The sequence below is a fragment of the Trichoplax adhaerens genome, genomic scaffold (assembly GCF_000150275.1).
Source record: "Trichoplax adhaerens TRIADscaffold_31 genomic scaffold, whole genome shotgun sequence".
Classification (NCBI taxonomy): Eukaryota; Metazoa; Placozoa; class Uniplacotomia; order Trichoplacea; family Trichoplacidae; genus Trichoplax; species Trichoplax adhaerens.
This window is the reverse complement of record NW_002060971.1, coordinates 515775-537486: the sequence shown is the minus strand read 5'-3', so window position 1 is coordinate 537486 and position 21712 is coordinate 515775. Positions and strand designations below refer to the sequence as shown.

The 21712-nt window shown below is 32.4% G+C and overlaps 2 protein-coding genes across 2 annotated transcripts; both read left to right on the top strand.

Moving 5' to 3' along the window:
- Positions 1-5219: 5219 nt before the first annotated feature.
- TRIADDRAFT_33160 (uncharacterized protein) lies at positions 5220-6695 on the top strand (the record flags this gene model as incomplete). The annotated part of the gene is made up of 1 exon (XM_002117859.1): positions 5220-6695. The coding sequence occupies one exon, from the start codon at positions 5220-5222 to the stop codon at positions 6693-6695; it is 1476 nt and encodes a 491-aa protein (XP_002117895.1).
- Positions 6696-12486: 5791 nt separating this feature from the next.
- Positions 12487-20589, top strand: TRIADDRAFT_61926 (uncharacterized protein; the record flags this gene model as incomplete). The annotated part of the gene is made up of 15 exons (XM_002117858.1): positions 12487-12666; positions 13624-13761; positions 14080-14250; positions 14353-14454; positions 14621-14686; positions 15791-15985; positions 16288-16524; positions 16950-17013; positions 18041-18159; positions 18790-18897; positions 19044-19166; positions 19325-19459; positions 19561-19635; positions 20037-20180; positions 20347-20589. 15 exons carry the CDS (start codon positions 12487-12489, stop codon positions 20587-20589), a joined length of 2100 nt encoding a protein of 699 aa, XP_002117894.1.
- Between the last annotated feature and the right edge of the window lie 1123 nt (positions 20590-21712).

Here is a 21712-nt window from a genome sequence, read left to right as displayed (position 1 = left end):
CCGTCCACCAACTGGAAGGCGGTCTTGCATGAGTTGCCCTTTTCGTACAGTGATTGTATACGGGTATGGTGAGGAAGCACACTCGTGGAACAGACAGATTCATCATCAGCCATCTTTTTCTTCTCTCAATTCAATAGTATGTTAGTTAAAGATTTGAGCGACAGGTTAGAGATAAATAAGATTCAAATCAAGCTTCGTCGCAACCATTAATTACTAATCATCGGATCGATATTATCTCTATGCATTAATGAGGGTATGTCGGAATGATTGTACTTGCGTGCCAGTCGTAGTTCAACAGAACAACATTAATTATTCCATTATACACAATTTTCAAGCATCAATAAATCAACTTCTACAATGTCGCTATCCATTCCGCATGGAAGATTATCCGAAAATCATTCAATCAATCTCTGTAGGTGATTACTGAAGACAATACTATCGGATAATCGTGTGCTGACATCAACCAATGCCAAACTAAATCCAAAGAATAGACTAATTTACGTGTACATTAACAAAATGCACTCCAGCTTACAAATACATTAAACTCATAATCATAATAACCATCAAACAACAATCGTTTTATTCTAATAGACAACAGCAAATGTATGCTAGCCACATCAATGATAGCACAAAATAAGAAAGAATGCTTGCAATATAGTTTCGTGGGCGTCGTTTACCTATCTTTAATTTCTATTTTTACTTGAAATACAATGTATAATGATGGATAACCAAACGGAATAGGTCACTTACCAATGGATGTTTTAATAATCGGCTAATAACAACTTGATGATTTTACTGTGACGTAGATTTAATTCTATCAATCCGACTGTGCGCTGCTTATTGCAAACAGGAGCAAGTGGATAAAAAGCGAAGGACAGGTGATATAAAACTCTACTCGGCTAAACAGCTCTATCCAACTGCATATATATATGCTAAATACACGCATTGATCAGCACATCTAAATACTATAACTGGGACTACTAGTAACACCTGATGGTTATCTATAGTACCTTTCCTTAATAAGGAGTACTTTGCAAGTAGTACAATAAAGTACGAAACAGCCAACGAGTTAGTCGTCTGTTTTATTGATTTAGGCATCAAATAAAAATAATAGTATGCATGAATTTAAGTTGTACCATATTGTACCATAGTATTACTGCTGCAGAAGACGATCGACGGAAAAAAATGGTTACTATAGTAACTATAGCAATAATTTAGGGTTTGTATCGTATACTGATAGAAGTAGCTTTAAAGAGGCATTTCAGAAGGTTATGGACACTCGCTTACAGTTAAACATGACGTCGCCCAAATTATACATACGTATACCTATATAAAGGAAATTAGACAACTGTGTAGATTATAGCACACGCAGTACTATTTTAGTAGGTCTTCTGCACTAGATTGCTGCATGCTGTTAGCTATCCTTGTGATAAATATCGACAATATGGAAAGAAATCTCTACCAGATCAAGTAGATATACAAAAATGATTGCAGTCTATTTTAATATCCATAATTGATATTATCCGATCAATTTAATCTACTGTTCCTCAAAGAACTGTTTCGTGAATTAAGTAAAGATTTTGCATTTAGAAAATATTTTAGTTTTGCAAGTAAGGTCCGTAGTCCATTCATGAATTGAAGTCTGTCTGTTTTGAGCTCATCTCTACAGTTCTTAAATATATTTCGTTAAATCCATTTATGATAATATAATTAACTACAATCAGGCTTGAGTTATTAAACAGAAGACTTCCCTTAAATAGAACATCATTATTTTCTGCAATCAAATCATTCTACATAAGATATCACTACTCTTCTAATAATGTCCAGCACGTTTCGGTTTTGGAAATCTTTACAATTATAATATATCATATAAAATAATTCTTGTACCATAATTAGTCAATTGACTAAGATTAGTCATCAACAATTTCTAATATAGTAGTATGTGATCCTCTACTTTAATGCTAGCATTACGATAATATCTATTCATAGCAACCTGACTATATCAAATATAGCTATCACTGTAATCAAATATAAGATGCATCACTACGCATGGATATTGACTAAAATAGCTAATTATGTCGTTTGTATTTTGCTTTAAAGAAGACCGAATGAGACAAGTTTTGTAGTTATAGTAAGTTATAATGAGAGTTAGTCTTGTATTTTTTATGCTGATTGGTGATATTAATTCATTACTCAAAATATAGTTGGCTATTCTGTTCTTATAAAGTAAAATGGAACGTTAGTATAATAAAAATAGTTCAAGTAAATTGTAATAATTTTTGTGGAATCTTATTCAATTGTGGATAACTGATAGTTAAAGATAACTATGACATAAACATAACATCAATGCATCATAACGCGATATCGGCTCTCGGTTAACCAATGCTATACATCCTTTCGTTTCCTTAACATCGGGTTGGTTGTTACCCAAGACAAATCAGACAATTAGTCTTGGGTAACAACCATCCCGATGTTAAGGAAACGAAAGGATGTATAATTTGATTATTGGTTATTGAGTGCTTGATCAAGCGTAGAAGAGCCTCTTCGTACTTATTTTGAAAAAATTGGCCCTTCCAATATAGTTGTACAATTTAGCAACATTAGGATAATTGTGATCAAGGATTGGTTTTCGAATTTCCAGTGACATTTGAAACATAGAATGAACCTCTTTACTCTTGTTTTGGTTACGCACATAGACAACTCCTACGTCGCAAAATGAATCAGTAACATTAGGATGATTGAGATCAAAGACTGATGTTTGAATTTTCGGTAATTTTTCAAACATAGATGGGACCGAATTAGATAGACCCAAATCAGACTGGTCTTGAATCGAAAGAACCAGTCCTTTTATGCGACATGAGCTCGCAAAATGGGGATGAATTTGATCAAAAATTGACGATCCAATTTTTCTGCGATTTGTCCGTTTCTGCATGAGCCAATTTATATTGGCCTTAAGAAATGTAAATGCGCCCAATTTGATAAAGTGAATCAGCAACAGGTAATCATTTTCACCTAAGCATTTTAGTTTCATTTTAAGCGATTTCTGACAGTCTTATAGTGCTCCATTCCAATCCCCTCATAAACTTTTAATCTCGCCTTTTCTATCTGAACTTTGAGCTATTCTGATTTCATTTTGCACGTTATCTGCAAGTTGTTCCTTCTCCATGAACTCATCAGCTTTCATTCACTCATACTTTAACGTATAAATGTCACAATTATCATGGTAAATATCACATCGAAGTTGATTAAGCTTAACACAGGAATTGGATATCAAATCAATTTCATTTATAGCTTGTGTATAACTAGTTAGAAAGGCTTTCCGCCAAATCGTAAGCATTCTTGCAATTCAGAACCCTCTTGATAGAGAAATTATATATGTATAGTAATATATGTGTTATGAACTCTTTAAAAACGCCCTTTCAATTTCTTAATGTGCGCTACTGTCGTAATGGTGGATCACGTACTGTAGACTTGTATTTATTTACTTTACCCCTTTATTATGTTAACGCTTTTGCAATTTGAAAGTGTGCAATGTATTGTGCGCTAGAGAGAGATAGAACAGTTCTACCGATCCGCTGGCAAAAAAATAGCAAATTAAGTTCATTTTCAAGGATAGAAGCACGAGAGATAATGTCGAACCAGATGATCAAGTTAGTAGTATACAGTATATGAATAAATAAAAAATGGACCATCAACGCAGTGTTCCTAATCTTTATGCTTTCAAAGTGCTGAGTTGAACTCATTCAATTTCAGTCTATAACACATGTAACACTTTGATCTTATATAAGTTATATAAATTCTAGAGTCGAGACCCTATAAGCCACCCTATCACAGACTTGATAGACTAAGGTTAAATATGAGTGCAGGAAGTAGAAAGTCTCATCACTCAATCGCTACAGTATTAATTTCGAACTAAAGTAGCTCAAAATCATGTCATCAACCGTAGAGGGGAAAAGACCTAGATTGTACCCTGTACTGTACAATATGGACGTCGGTATAGGCGAATTGTCAATAGTTCTACGACGTAATGGCTATTTGAATAAGTTAACGTTTGAAAATAGGGAGACATGAGCACTTCTGTGAGGAAAAACAGTTGTTTGTTGCTATTCAATAGTCTGACTGTATGAGTACTGTACTGTACTTATACTTTTTACTTATACTTTTTAGTTTAGTTTACAGTATATCATCTACTTTAGCATAAAGCACCAGTTGGAATTCAGAGTAATATTGGATTTTGATGCAATACACCATATTGTATAATATATAGTGTATTGAGTGTACAGCATATTGAAATTAAAATTATTATAACTAGCAACATCCCGTCGATATAACTGACGGCCTCGCTTCGTTTTATTGAACGTTTAATCCTAGTTCGTTAGGATTGTATGCTTGTATTGTACTATCTATAGAAGTGTATGATTTGTATTGCATATTGCCGGTACATCGACAATATCAAGAAAGATTGCAGAGGTTTCTCCTTTAATTCAATTTATGGCTAGAGGTCTTGATGGTCTGATCTAGTGCGGATCCTATTCTGCAGAATAGGATTTAGAATTGAATTTAAACTCTACTGTATTAATCGATGATATTATAATAGTGATTCTGTAATACATACTGCACTGTAGTATTGATCGATAATAATGATTAATTTAAGCTAACTATGTGTGCCTAACTTAATTTAAAGTAAGGATAGCGTTTCTTATACTTTCACTGAATTTAATCAACAAAAATCCTTTCAACAAGTTAAAGTAGGAAATGAATTCCTAACGTAAGCTAGTTCAAAGTATTGGGCAGCTGTCTTCCACTTTCACCTAATTTTACCAACAAGTTACAACCATGTCTTGACACGAGACATGCGCAGTACGCCAATTTGGAACACACATGTACTCATGTAGTGTACTGTACTGGACGTCTGGACGAACGTACTGTAGTCTGTAGCAGCATTTGTCTTAATTTACAGTGTGCAGTACAGTACCGTACAGTACCGTACTGTAGGCATAGTACTGTACTGTATCAGAATCAGAAAGCCTAAAATACGGACAGTCGGACACATAGGAGACGCCCAACCCCTTTTTAACGTCGATAAGTAAAGTAGGAAAACGGAGATCTTGAAGGCGTTGATGTTAAAGTGTAAACCTGATGATATCCATTTTGATACTAAATTAACACTAAATTAAATACATAACATTCCGGAATTGAAATAGTGCAGGGTAGAAATCATGATTGCTTCACTTATCATAATAGTGTTCATCACATACGCCATTGTATCGTTGTGGCCATGGTTGTATTCCAAGTATAGAATTTATTCAGCTCTTCGTAAAATGCAAGGCCCGAAACCTCACTGGATTACTGGTAATGTTAGTGATTTCGATGGCAGTTTCTCACAATCACTGTTGAAAATAGATAGGCAATACTCACGTAAATATGCGTTATATTATGGTATATGGCATCCAGTACTTGCCATCAATCATCCAGATACAATTAGAATGGCTCTCAAAAAGCCCTTTTCCAAAGATACTGACGCTATGAAGTATGTTCGAGATTGGACTGGTGATGGAATATTAACCTCTAACGGGGCATTATGGGCGAGAAATCGGCGTCTTTTAACACCAGCATTCCATTTCGATGTTCTTCGATCTTATGTTAGCATTTACAACGAATGCACAGATATTCTTATTGAGAAATGGAAAAATAATTGTGGAAAATGTATCGAAATTTTCGACGATATGAGTAGGCTAACATTCGATGTCTTGCTTCGCTGTGCATTTTCAGCCAACTTGAATCTACAAACATCTGAGAAAAGACACCCCTTTCTTTTGGCAACAGATGAAAATTCATATATAGTCGAAGAACGTTTCGTCAACTTAATTTATTCGATCACTTCTACCTTTAAGCTCACTGCCAAAGGTCGTCAATATTTTAAGAATACAGAATTTAGTCGAAAATTTGCTAAAGAGATCTTAATGGACAGAAGGAAACAGATCCAGACGGGCCAAGCTGATACTAGCAATAAAAAGTATCTCGATTTCTTAGATATTATGTTGCAAGCCAAAGATTCATCTGGTAATGGGTTGACAGACGATGAAATAGTAGCAGAGGCTATCACATTTTTATTTGCTGGTCATGATACTACAGCTTCTACCATTTCGTTTGCGCTATTTAGCCTGGCAAAACATCCAGAATATCAACAGAAAATTCGAGAAGAGTATGAACAAGTGTTAAATGGCAAAGACGAACTGTCATGGGGTGATTTAGCAGGATTACAGTTCACTACTATGTGCATTAAAGAGACATTAAGAATACATCCTCCAGTATGTATTTTGGGTCGTGGTTTATGTGAGGATACTGAGATTGATGGTCAGGTGTTTCCTAAAGGTCTTGAATTAGAACTACAATTATATTGCATTCATCATAATCCTGAGTTTTGGCCTGATCCATGGACTTTCAATCCATTGCGATTTACACAAGAAGAAATTAATAAGCGAGATCCCTATACTTTTTTCCCATTTGCACTTGGAAGTAGAAATTGTATTGGGCAAAATTTTGCAATGAATGAAGCCAAGGTTACATTAGCCAAATTAGTCCATCAGTTTGAATTTAGTGAAGCTGAAAATCACCCTCTCGATCATTTAATCTCGTCCGTATTACGTAACGTTGGCGGTACTTGGGTCCAATTGAAGGATAGAAATCCGTAACTGAATACTATAGTTGTAACATTATGATCTTATATAGAAGATGCCTAGTATAGTAATATCCTAATATACGAATACTTATCATATACCGTTTAAGTACTGTATTGTATTACATTCATAATGTACGACATCATGACCACATATAGACGACATGCTATACATATAAAGACAGTATCTCAATCCCATCTAAAACCTATAAATACCCTTGTACGCTAACTCGTTAGTCAGTTCCTACGTTCCTGCTATCTCAAATACCTTATCTATAACAACCATATCATTGTTAGCCTGCAACTTGTATCTCAATAAAATCCTTTATACCTTCTATCATCGTCTACCTTAAAATACTTTACGCTACTTAAAGAAGATATTATTACATAGTGATTGCTGCCAGTGTTACTTTTATCATGCGCGCAGCAGTAACCAACTAGCAAAGCCTAGCAACGCTAGTAGAACAAGATTAGTTCTATACCGAATTACGATGCGAACTGCATTAGGCATAGCATAACATGAACTTTGTCTACAATAATGTACATTTTAGATAGCAATACTAGAATCCATAGATTGCACTTGTTGTATTCTACTCATGAATTTGTAAAGACATGATACCAAGCCAATAATACAATCTATTTTAAAATCGTTTGTTAGTGCTCGATCGATTGGTATGTGAACTTGTGAATATAGCAATATCAGTGTACATGCTATCGGATCTACTAAGAAGAATAAATTAACTTTACTGCCTAACATTAAGCATGAATATTTACTGTAGTTTGCTTTATGATACTTTGATGATATTGTATTTCCTTCGCTCATTTAGTACAGTATACATACTTCAACTTGTTTATCCAGAAGTGAAGCATTTTAACGTTGGTGCTTGACCTTATCGGTTTTATACTTTAGTAAAGTATTTAAAAGGCTAAATAAAATTAGGGGAAGATAACCAACCTGATATTTTGCTATAAATCTGATTTAAATTATATTTAGATGCATAATCTTACTTTAAGCTTATATTTGAATAATAATTTTACTGACCGTGCAAAACAATCGGTGTAAGTTACTACATCGTTCTCATAGCCTAATTAATACCTGTTGCATATTTCAAAATTGACAGAAGAGGTCAATATTTTAAAAGTGTACTGATAAACCATGATCAAAAGATCTGTAGCACGGCAGTTATTTAGCTCGTGCAGTGCAGCATATTAATTTAACAGCCTTCAAATACACGCAGTGCGTCATACGGGCTTTCGAATTTCAGTTAATAACATTATAATAGACAATAACAAGTTTATCCCATTTTCTATGCGTATACCCGCTTATATGATAATTTATACTTGTAAGGTGATTCTTTCGTGCCTAATATGAAGGGATATCAACGATTCAATTCGATAGATCCTACTTTCCTTGCGAAGTTTTGCAAGTAAGTAAATGCCACTGAGTAGAGTACACCTGAAGCGATCTGCCTCCTGTTTGTTTATATAAAATCTGCTAAGAAAATATTTCAATTTGCGATTATTGGATTACTACCAAATTTTTACCCTTAACATGCTCGTATGTTCTTATTTAATCTTTCGGCTGTACCGTTATGTAACTGTTATACCTATTCTTCTAAATATTATTAATTATGTACACCCCCTTCTTCAATCTACTCTTCACCACTTTGACTGCGGAAAGAAAGTTCCACCGTAACGCTATATGAGAATGGATATTATTTTAAGAGAAGATTTTTTCTATGGACTACTAGATAAATTAATACCGTTAGTTTATTACTATGCTCGTAACTTATTTAGAGTTTAGAAATAGTAATGTAAACCTTTCTCATTATTTCGGTTAAATGAAGAGTTTTTACCTTTATTTACTCATGTGGTTTCGCAAATGCAGATAAGTTATATATAAAATAAAATAAAACAATTAATGCATCAAGAAATGGGCAACAATTAGAAAATTGATATCGACATAAGGTGAACAAATAATTAAATAATCGAAATTAATCTAATTTCTGTTTGTGTATCAACTATAGTAATTAGGAACGAAATCCTTACTACGACGTAATAATTTTGTAATTGACTTTACTATGATGAACTCGTAGTTATGATTCATAAAGTCCGTATAAAGAACTCTTTTAATCTTATTGCAAGAAAATCTTACAAAATGAAGATACTAACAACCTTCATCGTATTCGCAGGAACTTTCAAACAGAAAGTTTTTGTTACTGTACCAGACTTTCTAAATATCATGCTCAGTGTAATCCGGTATGAATATATGATTATTAATATGTACAAGGAATTTAGAGATATCGAACAGTATTATTCAGATATTAGGTACAATAAATGGATCGTTATTACTGGCAATATGAGGGATAAGCGAGGTTATGTACTTCCATTAAGCGTCTCGTTCTAAAACGATTTAATACATTACAGAGTCAGCAATAAATATATTTACAATAGATTGATAATGTATTGAAAAGTAGGCGACAGTAACTATAATTTTTGCCATAGAAAATGGTATCATCAACGATTATCTAAACGAAAAATAAGTACCACGTTTTTGCCATTACACGTACATAATCTCTCTTGCGTACCAACGGTAATTCTTTCAAAATGAATCTAACCAAACCTTGTACATTCGCAACATTTCGTATATGTAAAAGAAATTAGTAAGAGAAAGAGACGAAAAGTGGCCGTTTAGTACAAAATAGCGTGCCTTCTATCACTTTTCTACTCATTCTAACGTACGCCACTGCTAAAACCGTATACCACACCCAACAAAAACAACCGAGTAGCAGATTCAGATGACAATCATCGGCGATACTTTCGTTGTATGAATAGAAGTAAAAACTCATAAAACTAATCTTACAACAAGCCGCTTATTATACTTGTGAGGAAGTTGTTAGTCATACTTACAGTATCTCTCCGTAGTTAGTTGGAGTGACTAAGTAGCTAGTAAGTTAGTTGATCACTCATATTAGAAGAGAGTAGGCAGTGGGATTACTCCTGTGAGTGACATTGTGTCTTGATAGATATCTACCTATATAAGTTGGGCCGACTAAACTTTCATGACTTGACTTGTAACTACGAATATTGCTCGTTAGAAGATGATTTCTGAAGTCTTGTACGATCACATCGCGTTGTTCGAATTAGTTGAAATAAAGTAAAAGTAGCTCGACGTTATCAAGTTTATCTGTGTAATCACAGTCTAGAAGGGAAGTTTTAGGCGGAAACTAAACTAGTAGTTGGCAGTAGCAACTTAGAGGAATGGAATACTTTACTTTATCCTTTGTCAGGAGAGTAGTCCGGGACAGCACTATTTCAGATGGATGTTTTAGTTAAAATGACCATCTGTCAGGAAATAATTTTTGTAATGATTGTTGACTTGGTCAAGTTGAGTTTTCAGCAAAGTAATCTCTTTTTCATTTTGCATTTGTATTGATTTCTATACTAATTGCTGTTTTCACACGGTTAACATGTACTTTATGCTTTCCTGTCTAATGTACTGCCATCCAAATACTATATATATTTTTACGATAACAATGCATCCTCGAAATATTTTTAATTCCTGTCACAAACCTCATAACTAGTATATTATGCTTAATGAACTCCTTGTCTACCCTATTAACATAATATCTGTATTTATCTATTATTTTCTGGTTAGATAAGAAAACAGTATTTATTGTATTTCTATGCTTCTATATATATATATATGTATATGTTGAAGCAACCATTGCATGCATTGCTGTTGTGAGTATGAACTTTGCTATATGTGTTTCTCCTTTTCGGTTCTTTGATAAATTTGCTACAATAATTTATTAGTGTAAAGAGCTGTTTTGCGAATGTTTTTTGAGCGATTTAATACCGTATTTTTGAAGGCTCTTTTTCCTATAATTGTTACAAATTAAGATTTATAACATCATCAAAATAGTCGGCCCTCATATTGTCGGTACACTGAAACGACCGTTTCCTGTCCCTTTCCTTCTATTTGATTGTCCCTAATGTAAAGTGATAAAAGATGAAAGATGAACCAGTAGGCTTTTGTTTCAATTTTTGTCAGTGCCGGCATTCTGGTTGTCTGTACACTTTACATTCCTCCAGGTGCACACAAGCAGTCATGCGAGAAGCGGAGTGCATCAAGTAATGCGATACAGCATACGCGTATTCTGTGAAATTTTCGCTAGTTTGGCTAGTATCTATTAATTATTACTGTAGCAGAATAGGTTGCACAGAAAGCAATATCAGGTGCTGGGGGCTTGTCAAGCTAGTATAATATTCAATTAATCGTCAAATCATTAAAGCGATTGTACGCGTGTCACGCTATTAAACCGGATTTTAACTGTCGATTAACTTACAACTAGACTACGATTCCGTGGAGTTTCCACGGATTTCGTTAGTAAATGTAACTATAATTAATTAATATTGTAGTTCCTGACAGCATATTCTCTACTGTACGTCTGCTTAGTATTTATATATATATATATATAATGTCAACCGTAAAAATAAAACGGAATTTACTCTTTTTATTTAGTTCTCCGTCCTTTAACTCAATTTTTTCTTTTTCCACTGAACAGTAGATAGTGCTTCCTTAATATGTAATGATTAACAATAAACAAAAATGGTATTATTTTTTCTAGCTTGGTATTTTCACGAGCACGTCCAAATGAGCATGCTCATCAAAGCGGAAAACTTTGGGCCGGCCTTTGGAATAATTAATTTCTTGCTTTAATTAATAGCGTATAGAGAATTTTTTTATCTCTGTGTTGCAGCCATGGACTAGTAAAGAAACACTTATTTCTTAAGTAGTTTATGGGTGTAGTGCACTATTTTTAATAGTCAGTCAATTCACCTTATTGACGTACACTGTATTATTGTTTGAATGAGTTATGTTAACGTCGTAGCCATGGTATCCAGCTTTGTCGTATCCCTTTAGTAGTGTATGGCTGTACAGAACTGACTACTGGCAGCACTGTATAGATACTTCGAAGAAGATTGGATGGATACGCATAATGATTTATGATTCTAAAGAGACGAGATCCTAAGTGCTGCTGTACTCTTTTCTATTCATATTAATTTAAAATTGACGTTTCTTCGTCAAGTACAAATTCAAAAATATTTGCTATAGCTTATTCCTTAACGGAACAAAGAAAAACTTAATTGTTCTATTATGCACCATTTTCAATACTCATTCGCTACACCTTAGCTCAATTTTGATACCAAGCAATGAGTAGGCTCTATTCCGTTGTCAGGTAGCATAGATGTTGTGCTATTGTCTAATGATATTAAAATATAATATCATAAAGAATAGAAAATAGATGATCGCGCATGATTGCGTTGTGTACTTACGTTTATTATTGACTGTAGAAAAAAAAATTTGAAGCATTTCTTGACGACGATACCCGTGTAATTGTAGCTCCAGTCCTTTGATTGGCACTGATGTATTTCAACATTTTAAAATATCGCTAACGGATGAATTGAAAGTTAGTTTATTTATTACTACTGTTACGGATGCCTAAGATTACTGTAGGCTATCGCTTTATTACAAAATACTTTCCATAGAATATTGGTACAGAAAAACTTATGACCAACTTTGGACTGTAGCCTCAACGATTGGTTCATTCCGTTAGCGTCTAGTTGGCTTAATACGGCATTTGACTACTTCAGTTTACATCTAAGGCTATTCTGATTATTTCTTCAAGAAAGTCCGGCTTCGAGACGTTTCACATACTGTAATAATGGAAAACAATCGAATTAAACTTTCCATTTTGAAGTTGTTAACCAGTATTCTATTACTGATATCATGGAAGGGTAATATGGCTTGTGGAAATAAGCAAATTTGTTCTGGTACTCTACATATTGCAGGCTTATTTCCATTGGATTCATTATGGGGAATAAGACCAAAATTAGCAACCGAATTAGCAATTGATATGATTAACCAGCGATCAGATCTATTAATGAACTATAGTATCAAAATGAGAGTTGCTGATACCAAGGTTAGTACGATAATATCGCAATTAGCCATGAAATTGGCCATTAGACTAATGTCGTCTATAGAATCATAGAATTTGTTATGCTAGCATTTCATCCACCCTATTTACTCCTGATAGAAACTAATCTATAAATACAGAATATATGATAGATCAGTATTATGGCAACACATTAATTACCATTGAATATGATTAAAGTTGTATGTGTATCCACTAGAAAATGGAATGCATGTTATGTTAAAATCAAAGTAATAATTACTGATACGCTTGTTATAATTTTGTCCAATATTTTAAGTTAAATTATAACTTGAAGGACATTAAGGTGCAATAGAATAGCTTACGAGACATCGATTTATCGTATCAGTAGAAGAGAAAAAATTTGTTTATCACGCGATGAAAGATTTACTTTAATATTTAGAACTTCGAGAAAATAGATGATATTGTAAACCTAGACGTATGGTGATCGATTCGTAAACTATGGACATCATAATTAACTTTAATACTCACAGATTTTATATGAGTTATAGAATCGATTACTGTAAAATAACATAAAAAAGTAATTATTTCGATGTTTCTATTTCTGCATCGCCGAGATATCTCAAACTTACGCTAAACCTAATCAATTTTTATTCAGCATAATTAAAATTTATTTATTGTAGTTCTATACACGTAGTATTTTTTAAAGTATACCCTATGATGCCTAGCCATGGAGTGTGTTAATATACGGTATAATGGCTAATACGATCATAAAAGTGCTAAGAAAAATATGAATTTAAATCTGATGCTAGTTTTATTACATCCTATAAACGATGAATTACAATTGTATGTATACAATCATGTCTGCCATTTGTGTGCGTGTTGAAACGATATAGACAAGCCATTAAATAAGTTATGACAGCACTGTAATTGTACCAAAAATTGTTCGCTTATCGTAACAGTCTATGAACCATACTCCTTTTTCAGTCTTCGATTAAAGTTGGTGAAATAGCTATCAAAAAGCTGCTAAATAATTCGAATGCAGAATTAATGCTTCTAGGGCCAGCTTTCTCTAATATAACAAAAGCAATATCAGCGCTAGCAAATAATGCGAACTTGCTTCAGGTAATATAAAAATCAACCATAGAAATTACAATATTGTTTATATCTATCATAAATTATTTCGTAATACTACAACGCAAAATGATATAACTACTTGAGTTTTAAAGCCAAAGTAGTTCCTCTATACGGCAAGTTTTATCGTTCAATTTTTTAAGCCAACTTTAAATTTATGCCAAACTAGAACAGTTGGGATTTTCATTATATCCTTTAACATAGATGTATCCTTCCGATTATAATCAAATAGCGACTTCTGTAATTAGTATCCGTACAGTTTTATTCAAATTTCTACTATAACTATGCTTTGAAATGCAACGGTATTAGGTTTCCTATGCAGCGTCTTCACCGGATTTATCACAACGAAATAAATATCCTGATTTTTATAGAACATCTCTGAGCGCCACTTCTGATAATCCGGTCATCCTGAAACTATTACGTTATTTTAATTGGAATCGCATTGCCATTATGGACGATAATATGGTCGATTCTAATACTGTACGTTATATAGCTATTGCCTGTTGTGTCATTGTTTATAGTCTAGAATAAGAACAACTTGAGAAAATAAGATTTACAATGGCTTTCCTTGACTTCGATTAGGCATCTTTGGTACTGGAAAATTATTTAAAAGTAAATGGTGTTACTGTTAATAAAAGGGCCAGTTTTGGTCAAGATCCAGTTCCTGCTTTGCAAGATATTCAGGTAAGCTATTAAAAAGTCTACTCTAGCCGTTATTTGTGGGATACAATACTTTTATTATTCAAGTAGAATTTCAAGAAAACTCCGGAAAGTACTACGTAAATTTCAAACGATTGATTATGTATGACTTTATTCGTCATTTTTATATCATTTACTGTACATTTTTAAGAATTCATTTACAAGAATTATCGTCGTTAAGTTGTGTTCTGACAGTACCAGAAGATTATTTTGTGCGGTAAGTTTCATTGATACTAAAATGATATGAAATACAAGATAAAATTTGTTGAAGATGATGACATTTTACGGCTATAATTTTGAATATTGAACGTAATGTCGCTTTCTTTTTATATTCGTTTCTTTGTGTAATGATCTGTACTAGGTGATCTAGTAAAAAATAAAATTATTGTGCACATTATGTAATATTTTCCTATAAAGTAATACGAACTTCCTGCTCCGTGACCGTTACATTATGTTATAAAATGCGTGCTGATGAATACAGTATTGGCAATCACGCAAATAATATTAATTCTAAAAATTTATTATATTCTGTTTCTCCAACTATACAAAGATACTAGAATATTTTAAAAATATAAGAGCTTATCAACCTTGCTATGAACTGAACCTATATAATATCCGAAGATCTATTAGCACCTATTTCCTATACGATATTTACGGTCGCTAATCATTTTTTAGACCGTATAAGAATATTCTAAAATTGCTTCTAAGCTTTATTAGGTTAGCACATGATATTAGAATCAAGTAATTCGAAGTAATAGTATGATGCCAAACCCTATTCTAATAAATATGCATACATCATATTGTTGTATCCCGTTATAAACGCATAACTCTTAGTTTATAGCAAATACGATAATGTCGTGAATGATTAATTAGTAGTTTCTTTTGATGTTATTTTTGCCTATTAATCTATAAAGCTTAAAATTTTACAGTAATAGTATAGCGTATTGTATACCTACAAACACAATCATGCCTAATTTCTTTAAGAGTCTATCTGTAATTAAATCATTAGATTACAATTTCAAATTCGCTCGTTAAAACTAAAATGATGTAGCAAGTGTATGAAGTCAACAATAAATCATAGCATATTTTGTAATGTTCCATGAATTTAAATTGCATTCTAAAATATTTTCCATTAATTTATAAGTAATAGTTATGTAATTAAAGTTATAAAATGTAAGAAATATAAATATCTACCATATAAAACGTAAAGCGGTCGTTCATAAATTGCTCCTGCTATCGAACTACATCATTAAATATTTAAATTTAAACTAAGAATAATGAATTATTAACTAATATCATATCGTTGCTAATTATTTTATAGGTTTACAATCTGGGCTTACATAAATTGGAGATGATTTGGATAATATCAAGAAATAGCCAATATCATAATCTATCACCAACCATACAAGATAACCTTAACTGTAGCGAAGGGCAAATTTTAACGGCGTTACAAAATTCGTTTACTGTATCTGATCTACCCTTAAATTATATCCAAAAGAAGTCTATTTCTGGTTTAGTAAGTTGTAATATAGATATTGTAAAATGCACTTCCGAATTCATTCCTTACATTGTCACCTTTATGATAGGCATCAAAATTTCTTTAACTTCTTGGCATACAATGAGTGACTGTGTAATTAATCATCAGAGTCATCGTAGCATAATCTTATTCTATATAGAATCCACAGTCATATACGAGTATACGACTACTAATCTAATTTTGCTAGAAAAGTCACACATTTCATTAGCAATTGATCATGCATCACGTACACTCTTGTTAACGATGAATTTTGTTTTATTTTTCTAAAATACTAAATGTAGACTCCACATCAATATCTCAATATCTCACGTAAAAACTTAAGTTCAGATGGATCGAGTTATGCTGCTAGCTATGCTTTTGATGCAGCATGGGCTATCGCTTTAGCTTTAAATACTACTATTTATGAATTACATCTACGTAGTCCATCCAAATGTATAACAGATTTTCGCTCTGTTAATGACGAATTAGCGGAAATCATTCGAGATTCATTCAGAAAATTATCCTTCACTGGCATTTCGGTAATTTAATTGTTAGATGATCGAATCCGTACTAGTAATATATGAACATCCCAAATAAGTTACTCATAGAACGTGACATCAACAATAAGTGTAATTTTGGTTAAATTTGAAAGTATTCACATAACTGATTCAAGTAACAACATATTCTCGTTTCTTTTTCTAACTTCTGTAGAGAAGCTATTAAATTAGATTAGAATGTGTTGCTCTTTAGACCATCTATACATAAAAAAGAAGTCTTTTCAGTCCATTAGTTTTAACTATCATAATAAACGTCCTCTATTAATAACATTCAATATATTTACATGCTTTTCATGGTATGATAAATTCCTTACGTTAGAATAAGTAAGAAGTTTTTGTGATGGAATTCCTTTTATAATCCATTTATTTTGTGGCACTGACTGCTAATTATGGCATTTTTTATCTAGGGGCCGGTAAGTTTTGACGCCTCTGGCACTAGAAAAGGTTTTATTAGTATTGAACAATTTCAAGGTAAACCATAGAGTCAATTTAAATGAAGGCATTTAACATACATAAAATAAAAATTCATTTCGAGCAATTTATTGCCTAAAGTGAAATGCTCAGTGGAATATCGCTAGCAATTGGATCGGTTCTAATTACTTTACAGCATCACTAATAGATATCAAAGCTTTTTTTTCTCAGTCATGCTACGGTTATTTGTATATGTAGGACAAATCAGTTCCCAAGTTGGAATCTTTCACTTGAATACTAACCATATCACTTGGCTGAATAGTTGGACATTTCCTGGTATGATCAATTTTTTTATATTTTGACTATCACATGCATACAGCAAATCGTTTACTGTTTGCAATAATTCAAACCGAAGAGTTTGTACACTATACCCTACAGTGCTATTTCGCTTATATCAAGTAAAAGATTGCAGAATTAGATTATTGAGTCAATAGTTCACAGACATGATTGAAAAAATTTGTCCGTATCAATCTCGTATAGTTTAACATTGGCACAGTTTCAACAAGGTACCATAAGAAAGAGCTCTCAGTTATCAAATAAAACTAATGAATGAGTTCTTAAACCCTGTGCGATTTATAAAAATATAAACGATTTATTATATTATTGATTGTGACAAATTATAAATATTATCGATGTGTGATTTCAGTTGACTGTAGGACAAAGCAAATCCTATTAACTGATATCGAGTATCAGTCTATATTTGATAAGACACATTCCGTACCTTTAAATGACTATCGAAAATTTCTGAAATATACCATAGTTATTATATAATTAATCTTTAGGCTCTATTCCATATTCGCAAGACCTTATTTATGTTAATTGGGTTTAGGCAAGAGTTACAACAAATATTCAATCCATTTCCAGAGTTATCGCAAAACTTCGCTTCTCATCTATTCCATTTGCATTAGTCTACTGAGGCCATACAATAAATTATGGCCTAATAATGTAATTTATCTCTTTAGTAGTAAAGTAAATATGGAGCATAAGAGCATCAATGATCATTGGTTAATACTAATTATGTTAATAGATAAACATCCGCCTTCCGACGTCTTCATCAATTCAACGATAGTTTTCAACCATACGCGGGCCGTTACACTTACAGCAGAAGTTCTAGCAGGATCTAGTATTGTAATTAACGCTTTATTGGTAGCTTTCTTGTATCGCTGTCAAAATCATAGGTGAATACAAAAAATTATACGAATGATTTTGTTTAGAGTTAATGCGCATTGAGAATACAGATTATAATTAATTATAGTCTTTCATTGATGCTTAACTTATCTAAACTTTAAATTTTCAATTTTTCTAGCTAAATAGCCTTAATCGCATAATCAAATATAGTCCGTGAATGAAATATCATAACAACTTCTTCAGTAATTGTTCTTTTAATTGCATCATTCTAGCGTTACAAGTGGCTTTAGCTCAATTTTAAATTATTTAATTGTTGCTGGCAATATAATACTTTACATCAACATTTTATTGGGCTGCATTCATCGATCGGATGAATCTTACAAGACAATTTGTCAGGCAAGTTATTAAATACTTGATACTTATTAATTATTCAAGATTGAATTCGTATACTTTTAGCTATCAAAAATCTTACGAAACTAATATTATCTACAATATTAAAGATGTAACGAATAGCGAGTTCGTTGCATATAGAAGCTGTCTGTACAACTTTATCTAGAGAAACCTCTCTTTATTTGATAGCTTGCATATCTAGAGACTAATTATGGTTTGCATGTTGAATTTGTTGAAATATTGTAATATTTTTTATAGGCCCGTGCATGGACTCTGATGATCGGCTTTTCAATTGTTTATTCGTCTATATTTGCAAGATTATGGGCCTACCGTAAAATTAATCGATCCTCTCAATCAAAGGCAAGGGTTACAAATTTATGCCATCTCTTCATGAGCCAATTCACAGACTAGTCAATCACTTATCAGAATACTCAAGCTCAGTCGACTTAGTGCTCAAATAATATCAAATTTTTTGCCTTTACATAATATAAACAATTTTTTTCTTTAACAAGATTCCACGTGGAAGAAAATTATTTCAGATCGTCTTTATGAGCGTAATGGTCGATGTGACAGTACTTGCTGCTTGGCAAAATAAAGTACCTCTGCAGTCAGAACTACAAGTTATCAGTATTGAGGTAACATTTACAAATGATTTAATAAAAATTTTTTTAACGTAAAATTTAAGCCTTTTTAAAAATAGAATTCATGCATCTGTTCTTTAAGTGTTAATATGTTTTATTCAGTATTAAGCTTTAGTTTACTTTATTACAGCGATCATTTAATCAAACCCTAGTTTATCAATATCATGTGTGCCGCTCACGCGATTATCAATATTGGTTATATTGCATCTTGGCTTATAAAAGCTTGCACTTCTTTTGGGGTTTATACCTATGTTGGTGTTGCAGAAGCATTTCTAAGAAATTTCTTGGTTCGGCCTATGTTCGCTTTGTCATTGCTGCTAATGTTTTTATTACAATTTCTTCGGCCATTACTTTTGCTATCGTTAAATATTTTCAATTAATAAATCAGAATATCTACTTACCATTAACCTTAATGGTGATCTTAAACAGCAGTATTGTCGCTGGTTTAATCTACATACCTCAAGTAAGTCTACAGTAGCCTATATACTTCGTAAAAATTAATGTATGTATGACTGTAACTCTAAGATTAAGAAACACTTCATTTAAAAACTGATTCTTTCATAGCTCTACTTTGTGTAGTAAATATACAATCACGGATAAGTCTCGATATTTAAGTGAGTTAGTTTACGATAATGAACCTAACTAAACAAGAACGTTGGTGATGTACATTTAGTACATGCGCTATCACATTTTGCCTACAGACCGTTTTGAATAAAATTTAGATTTTTAATAGATTAGAAAATTCATCAATTACTGTAAATTTAAAAATTTGTTAAAATATCGAATCAAATATAGTATGTATGAAATCATTCAAATATTTTTTACATGCGTAGTTAACTATATTCCAATGGACTTTCCTTGCAGATTTTAGATATTTTAAAATTAGGATTAGATCATCATGTTCAACATAGTGAGTATGCCGAAGACGAAGAGGATGGTTCAGATCCATCTCTTAAATCGCCAGAATCCGAACAACACTTTACTGACTCTCCAGCTGCCATGAATATTGTAAGATAACTGTTTTATCTACACAAATGCATAGATTACAGTCATCATTTTGAATATAAATCCTATTTTTTGCATTAAAAATACACATCTACAGTAATACGTTTATTGATAATATCATAACGATCTATCATCTATCATAATATCATCGATCTATCGCCTTTACTAGGCGAATTTACTGAAATTAAGCGATCGCGAAAAGTCATCCAATCAATCCAATGCAAGTATATCTCAACTTAGTAGTCATCATAACTCAGCAGCTAGCAAAATAACTGGTATCATAAATCAGCTTCCTGGTCGTAAACAGCCATTAAAGAAAGAATGTGATTCCCCTAAGCCTACTGCTAGCCATCAGCAACAGCCAACAGTTCGATTTCAAACTAGTGAAGCAGCAGAAGCAAAATTGTACTAAAGTACAATTTTGCAAAGTACAATTTTGCTTCAAATTTGCTACCATCCGTAATGCTGATGAAACTACGCATTATTTTACTATATGCACATTTGAATAGAAATGTTTCTCAGCAGTATATGAAATAAACTCAAGCTTAGGCAGCAGGGATACCAAGCGCATACTACCTATTGAATAATTGATATACTTGCAATTTTTACTTTGAACTTTTTTAGAGCATCTAAGACTTTATCACAAGTTAAAATTTAGTCCAACTGCATTGCTATTAAATTTCGTACTGTTCTTGCTTTTGAATATTGTATTTGTTTCAATTTGCTTACCAACACATTTCCAGTGTAATCATAGTCTATTAATCGTATTTGCTTAGACCAAAATATGGGATACGCGAACTGTTATACTGCTATTTTCGGTCGCATTCCAAAATATTGGATTAAGTGGTTATTTAAAGCTAAATCATATAAGGAAAAAGGTTCTGTCGCCGTTTTGGCATTTTAATCGGAAACGCTTTTAAGTTCATGCCTGCTTACATAGTTATATATGCACAATGGTAAATATTCATGTGATCAGACTAATTAAACATTTATTCAGTCTTGGTAGTAGGCCACATATTTTGATTATCTTTATCGTAAAGAATTAAGTTATTTTGAATATAAAGCCGGGATAATCTTATAACTAATCGGTATATCTTTATATTATTCTAATCACTTGCACCATAACTAATAAAAGAAATACTTTTACTAATCTATCGAAAGCTTACTTTGTTTAACTTTCATTGATTATTTTGATTTTATTCTGTGTTTTTTTCAATTGTCTACCGTCACTAGATCTTTAAAAAACTAATATAGATTAAATGGATTCGAATTTAATCGCATAGCTGTGACAAAATACCCATATTACAGAACATTGAGCTTAAAATTGAACGGGGTAAATATAATTAAGGAGTCATTTGTTACTACTACAATAGAATTAAATAGCAATTTCTGTTGAAGCCATCTGTCACACATTTGTCATTATAATGCCGTGAGTTTAGTTCTTAAGTTAAATTCTTAATTAAGTATTGAATTACTTATATGCATTACTGTAGGCAATGATACTTGCGTAGATTAATGCAATTAGTTGCTCGTGC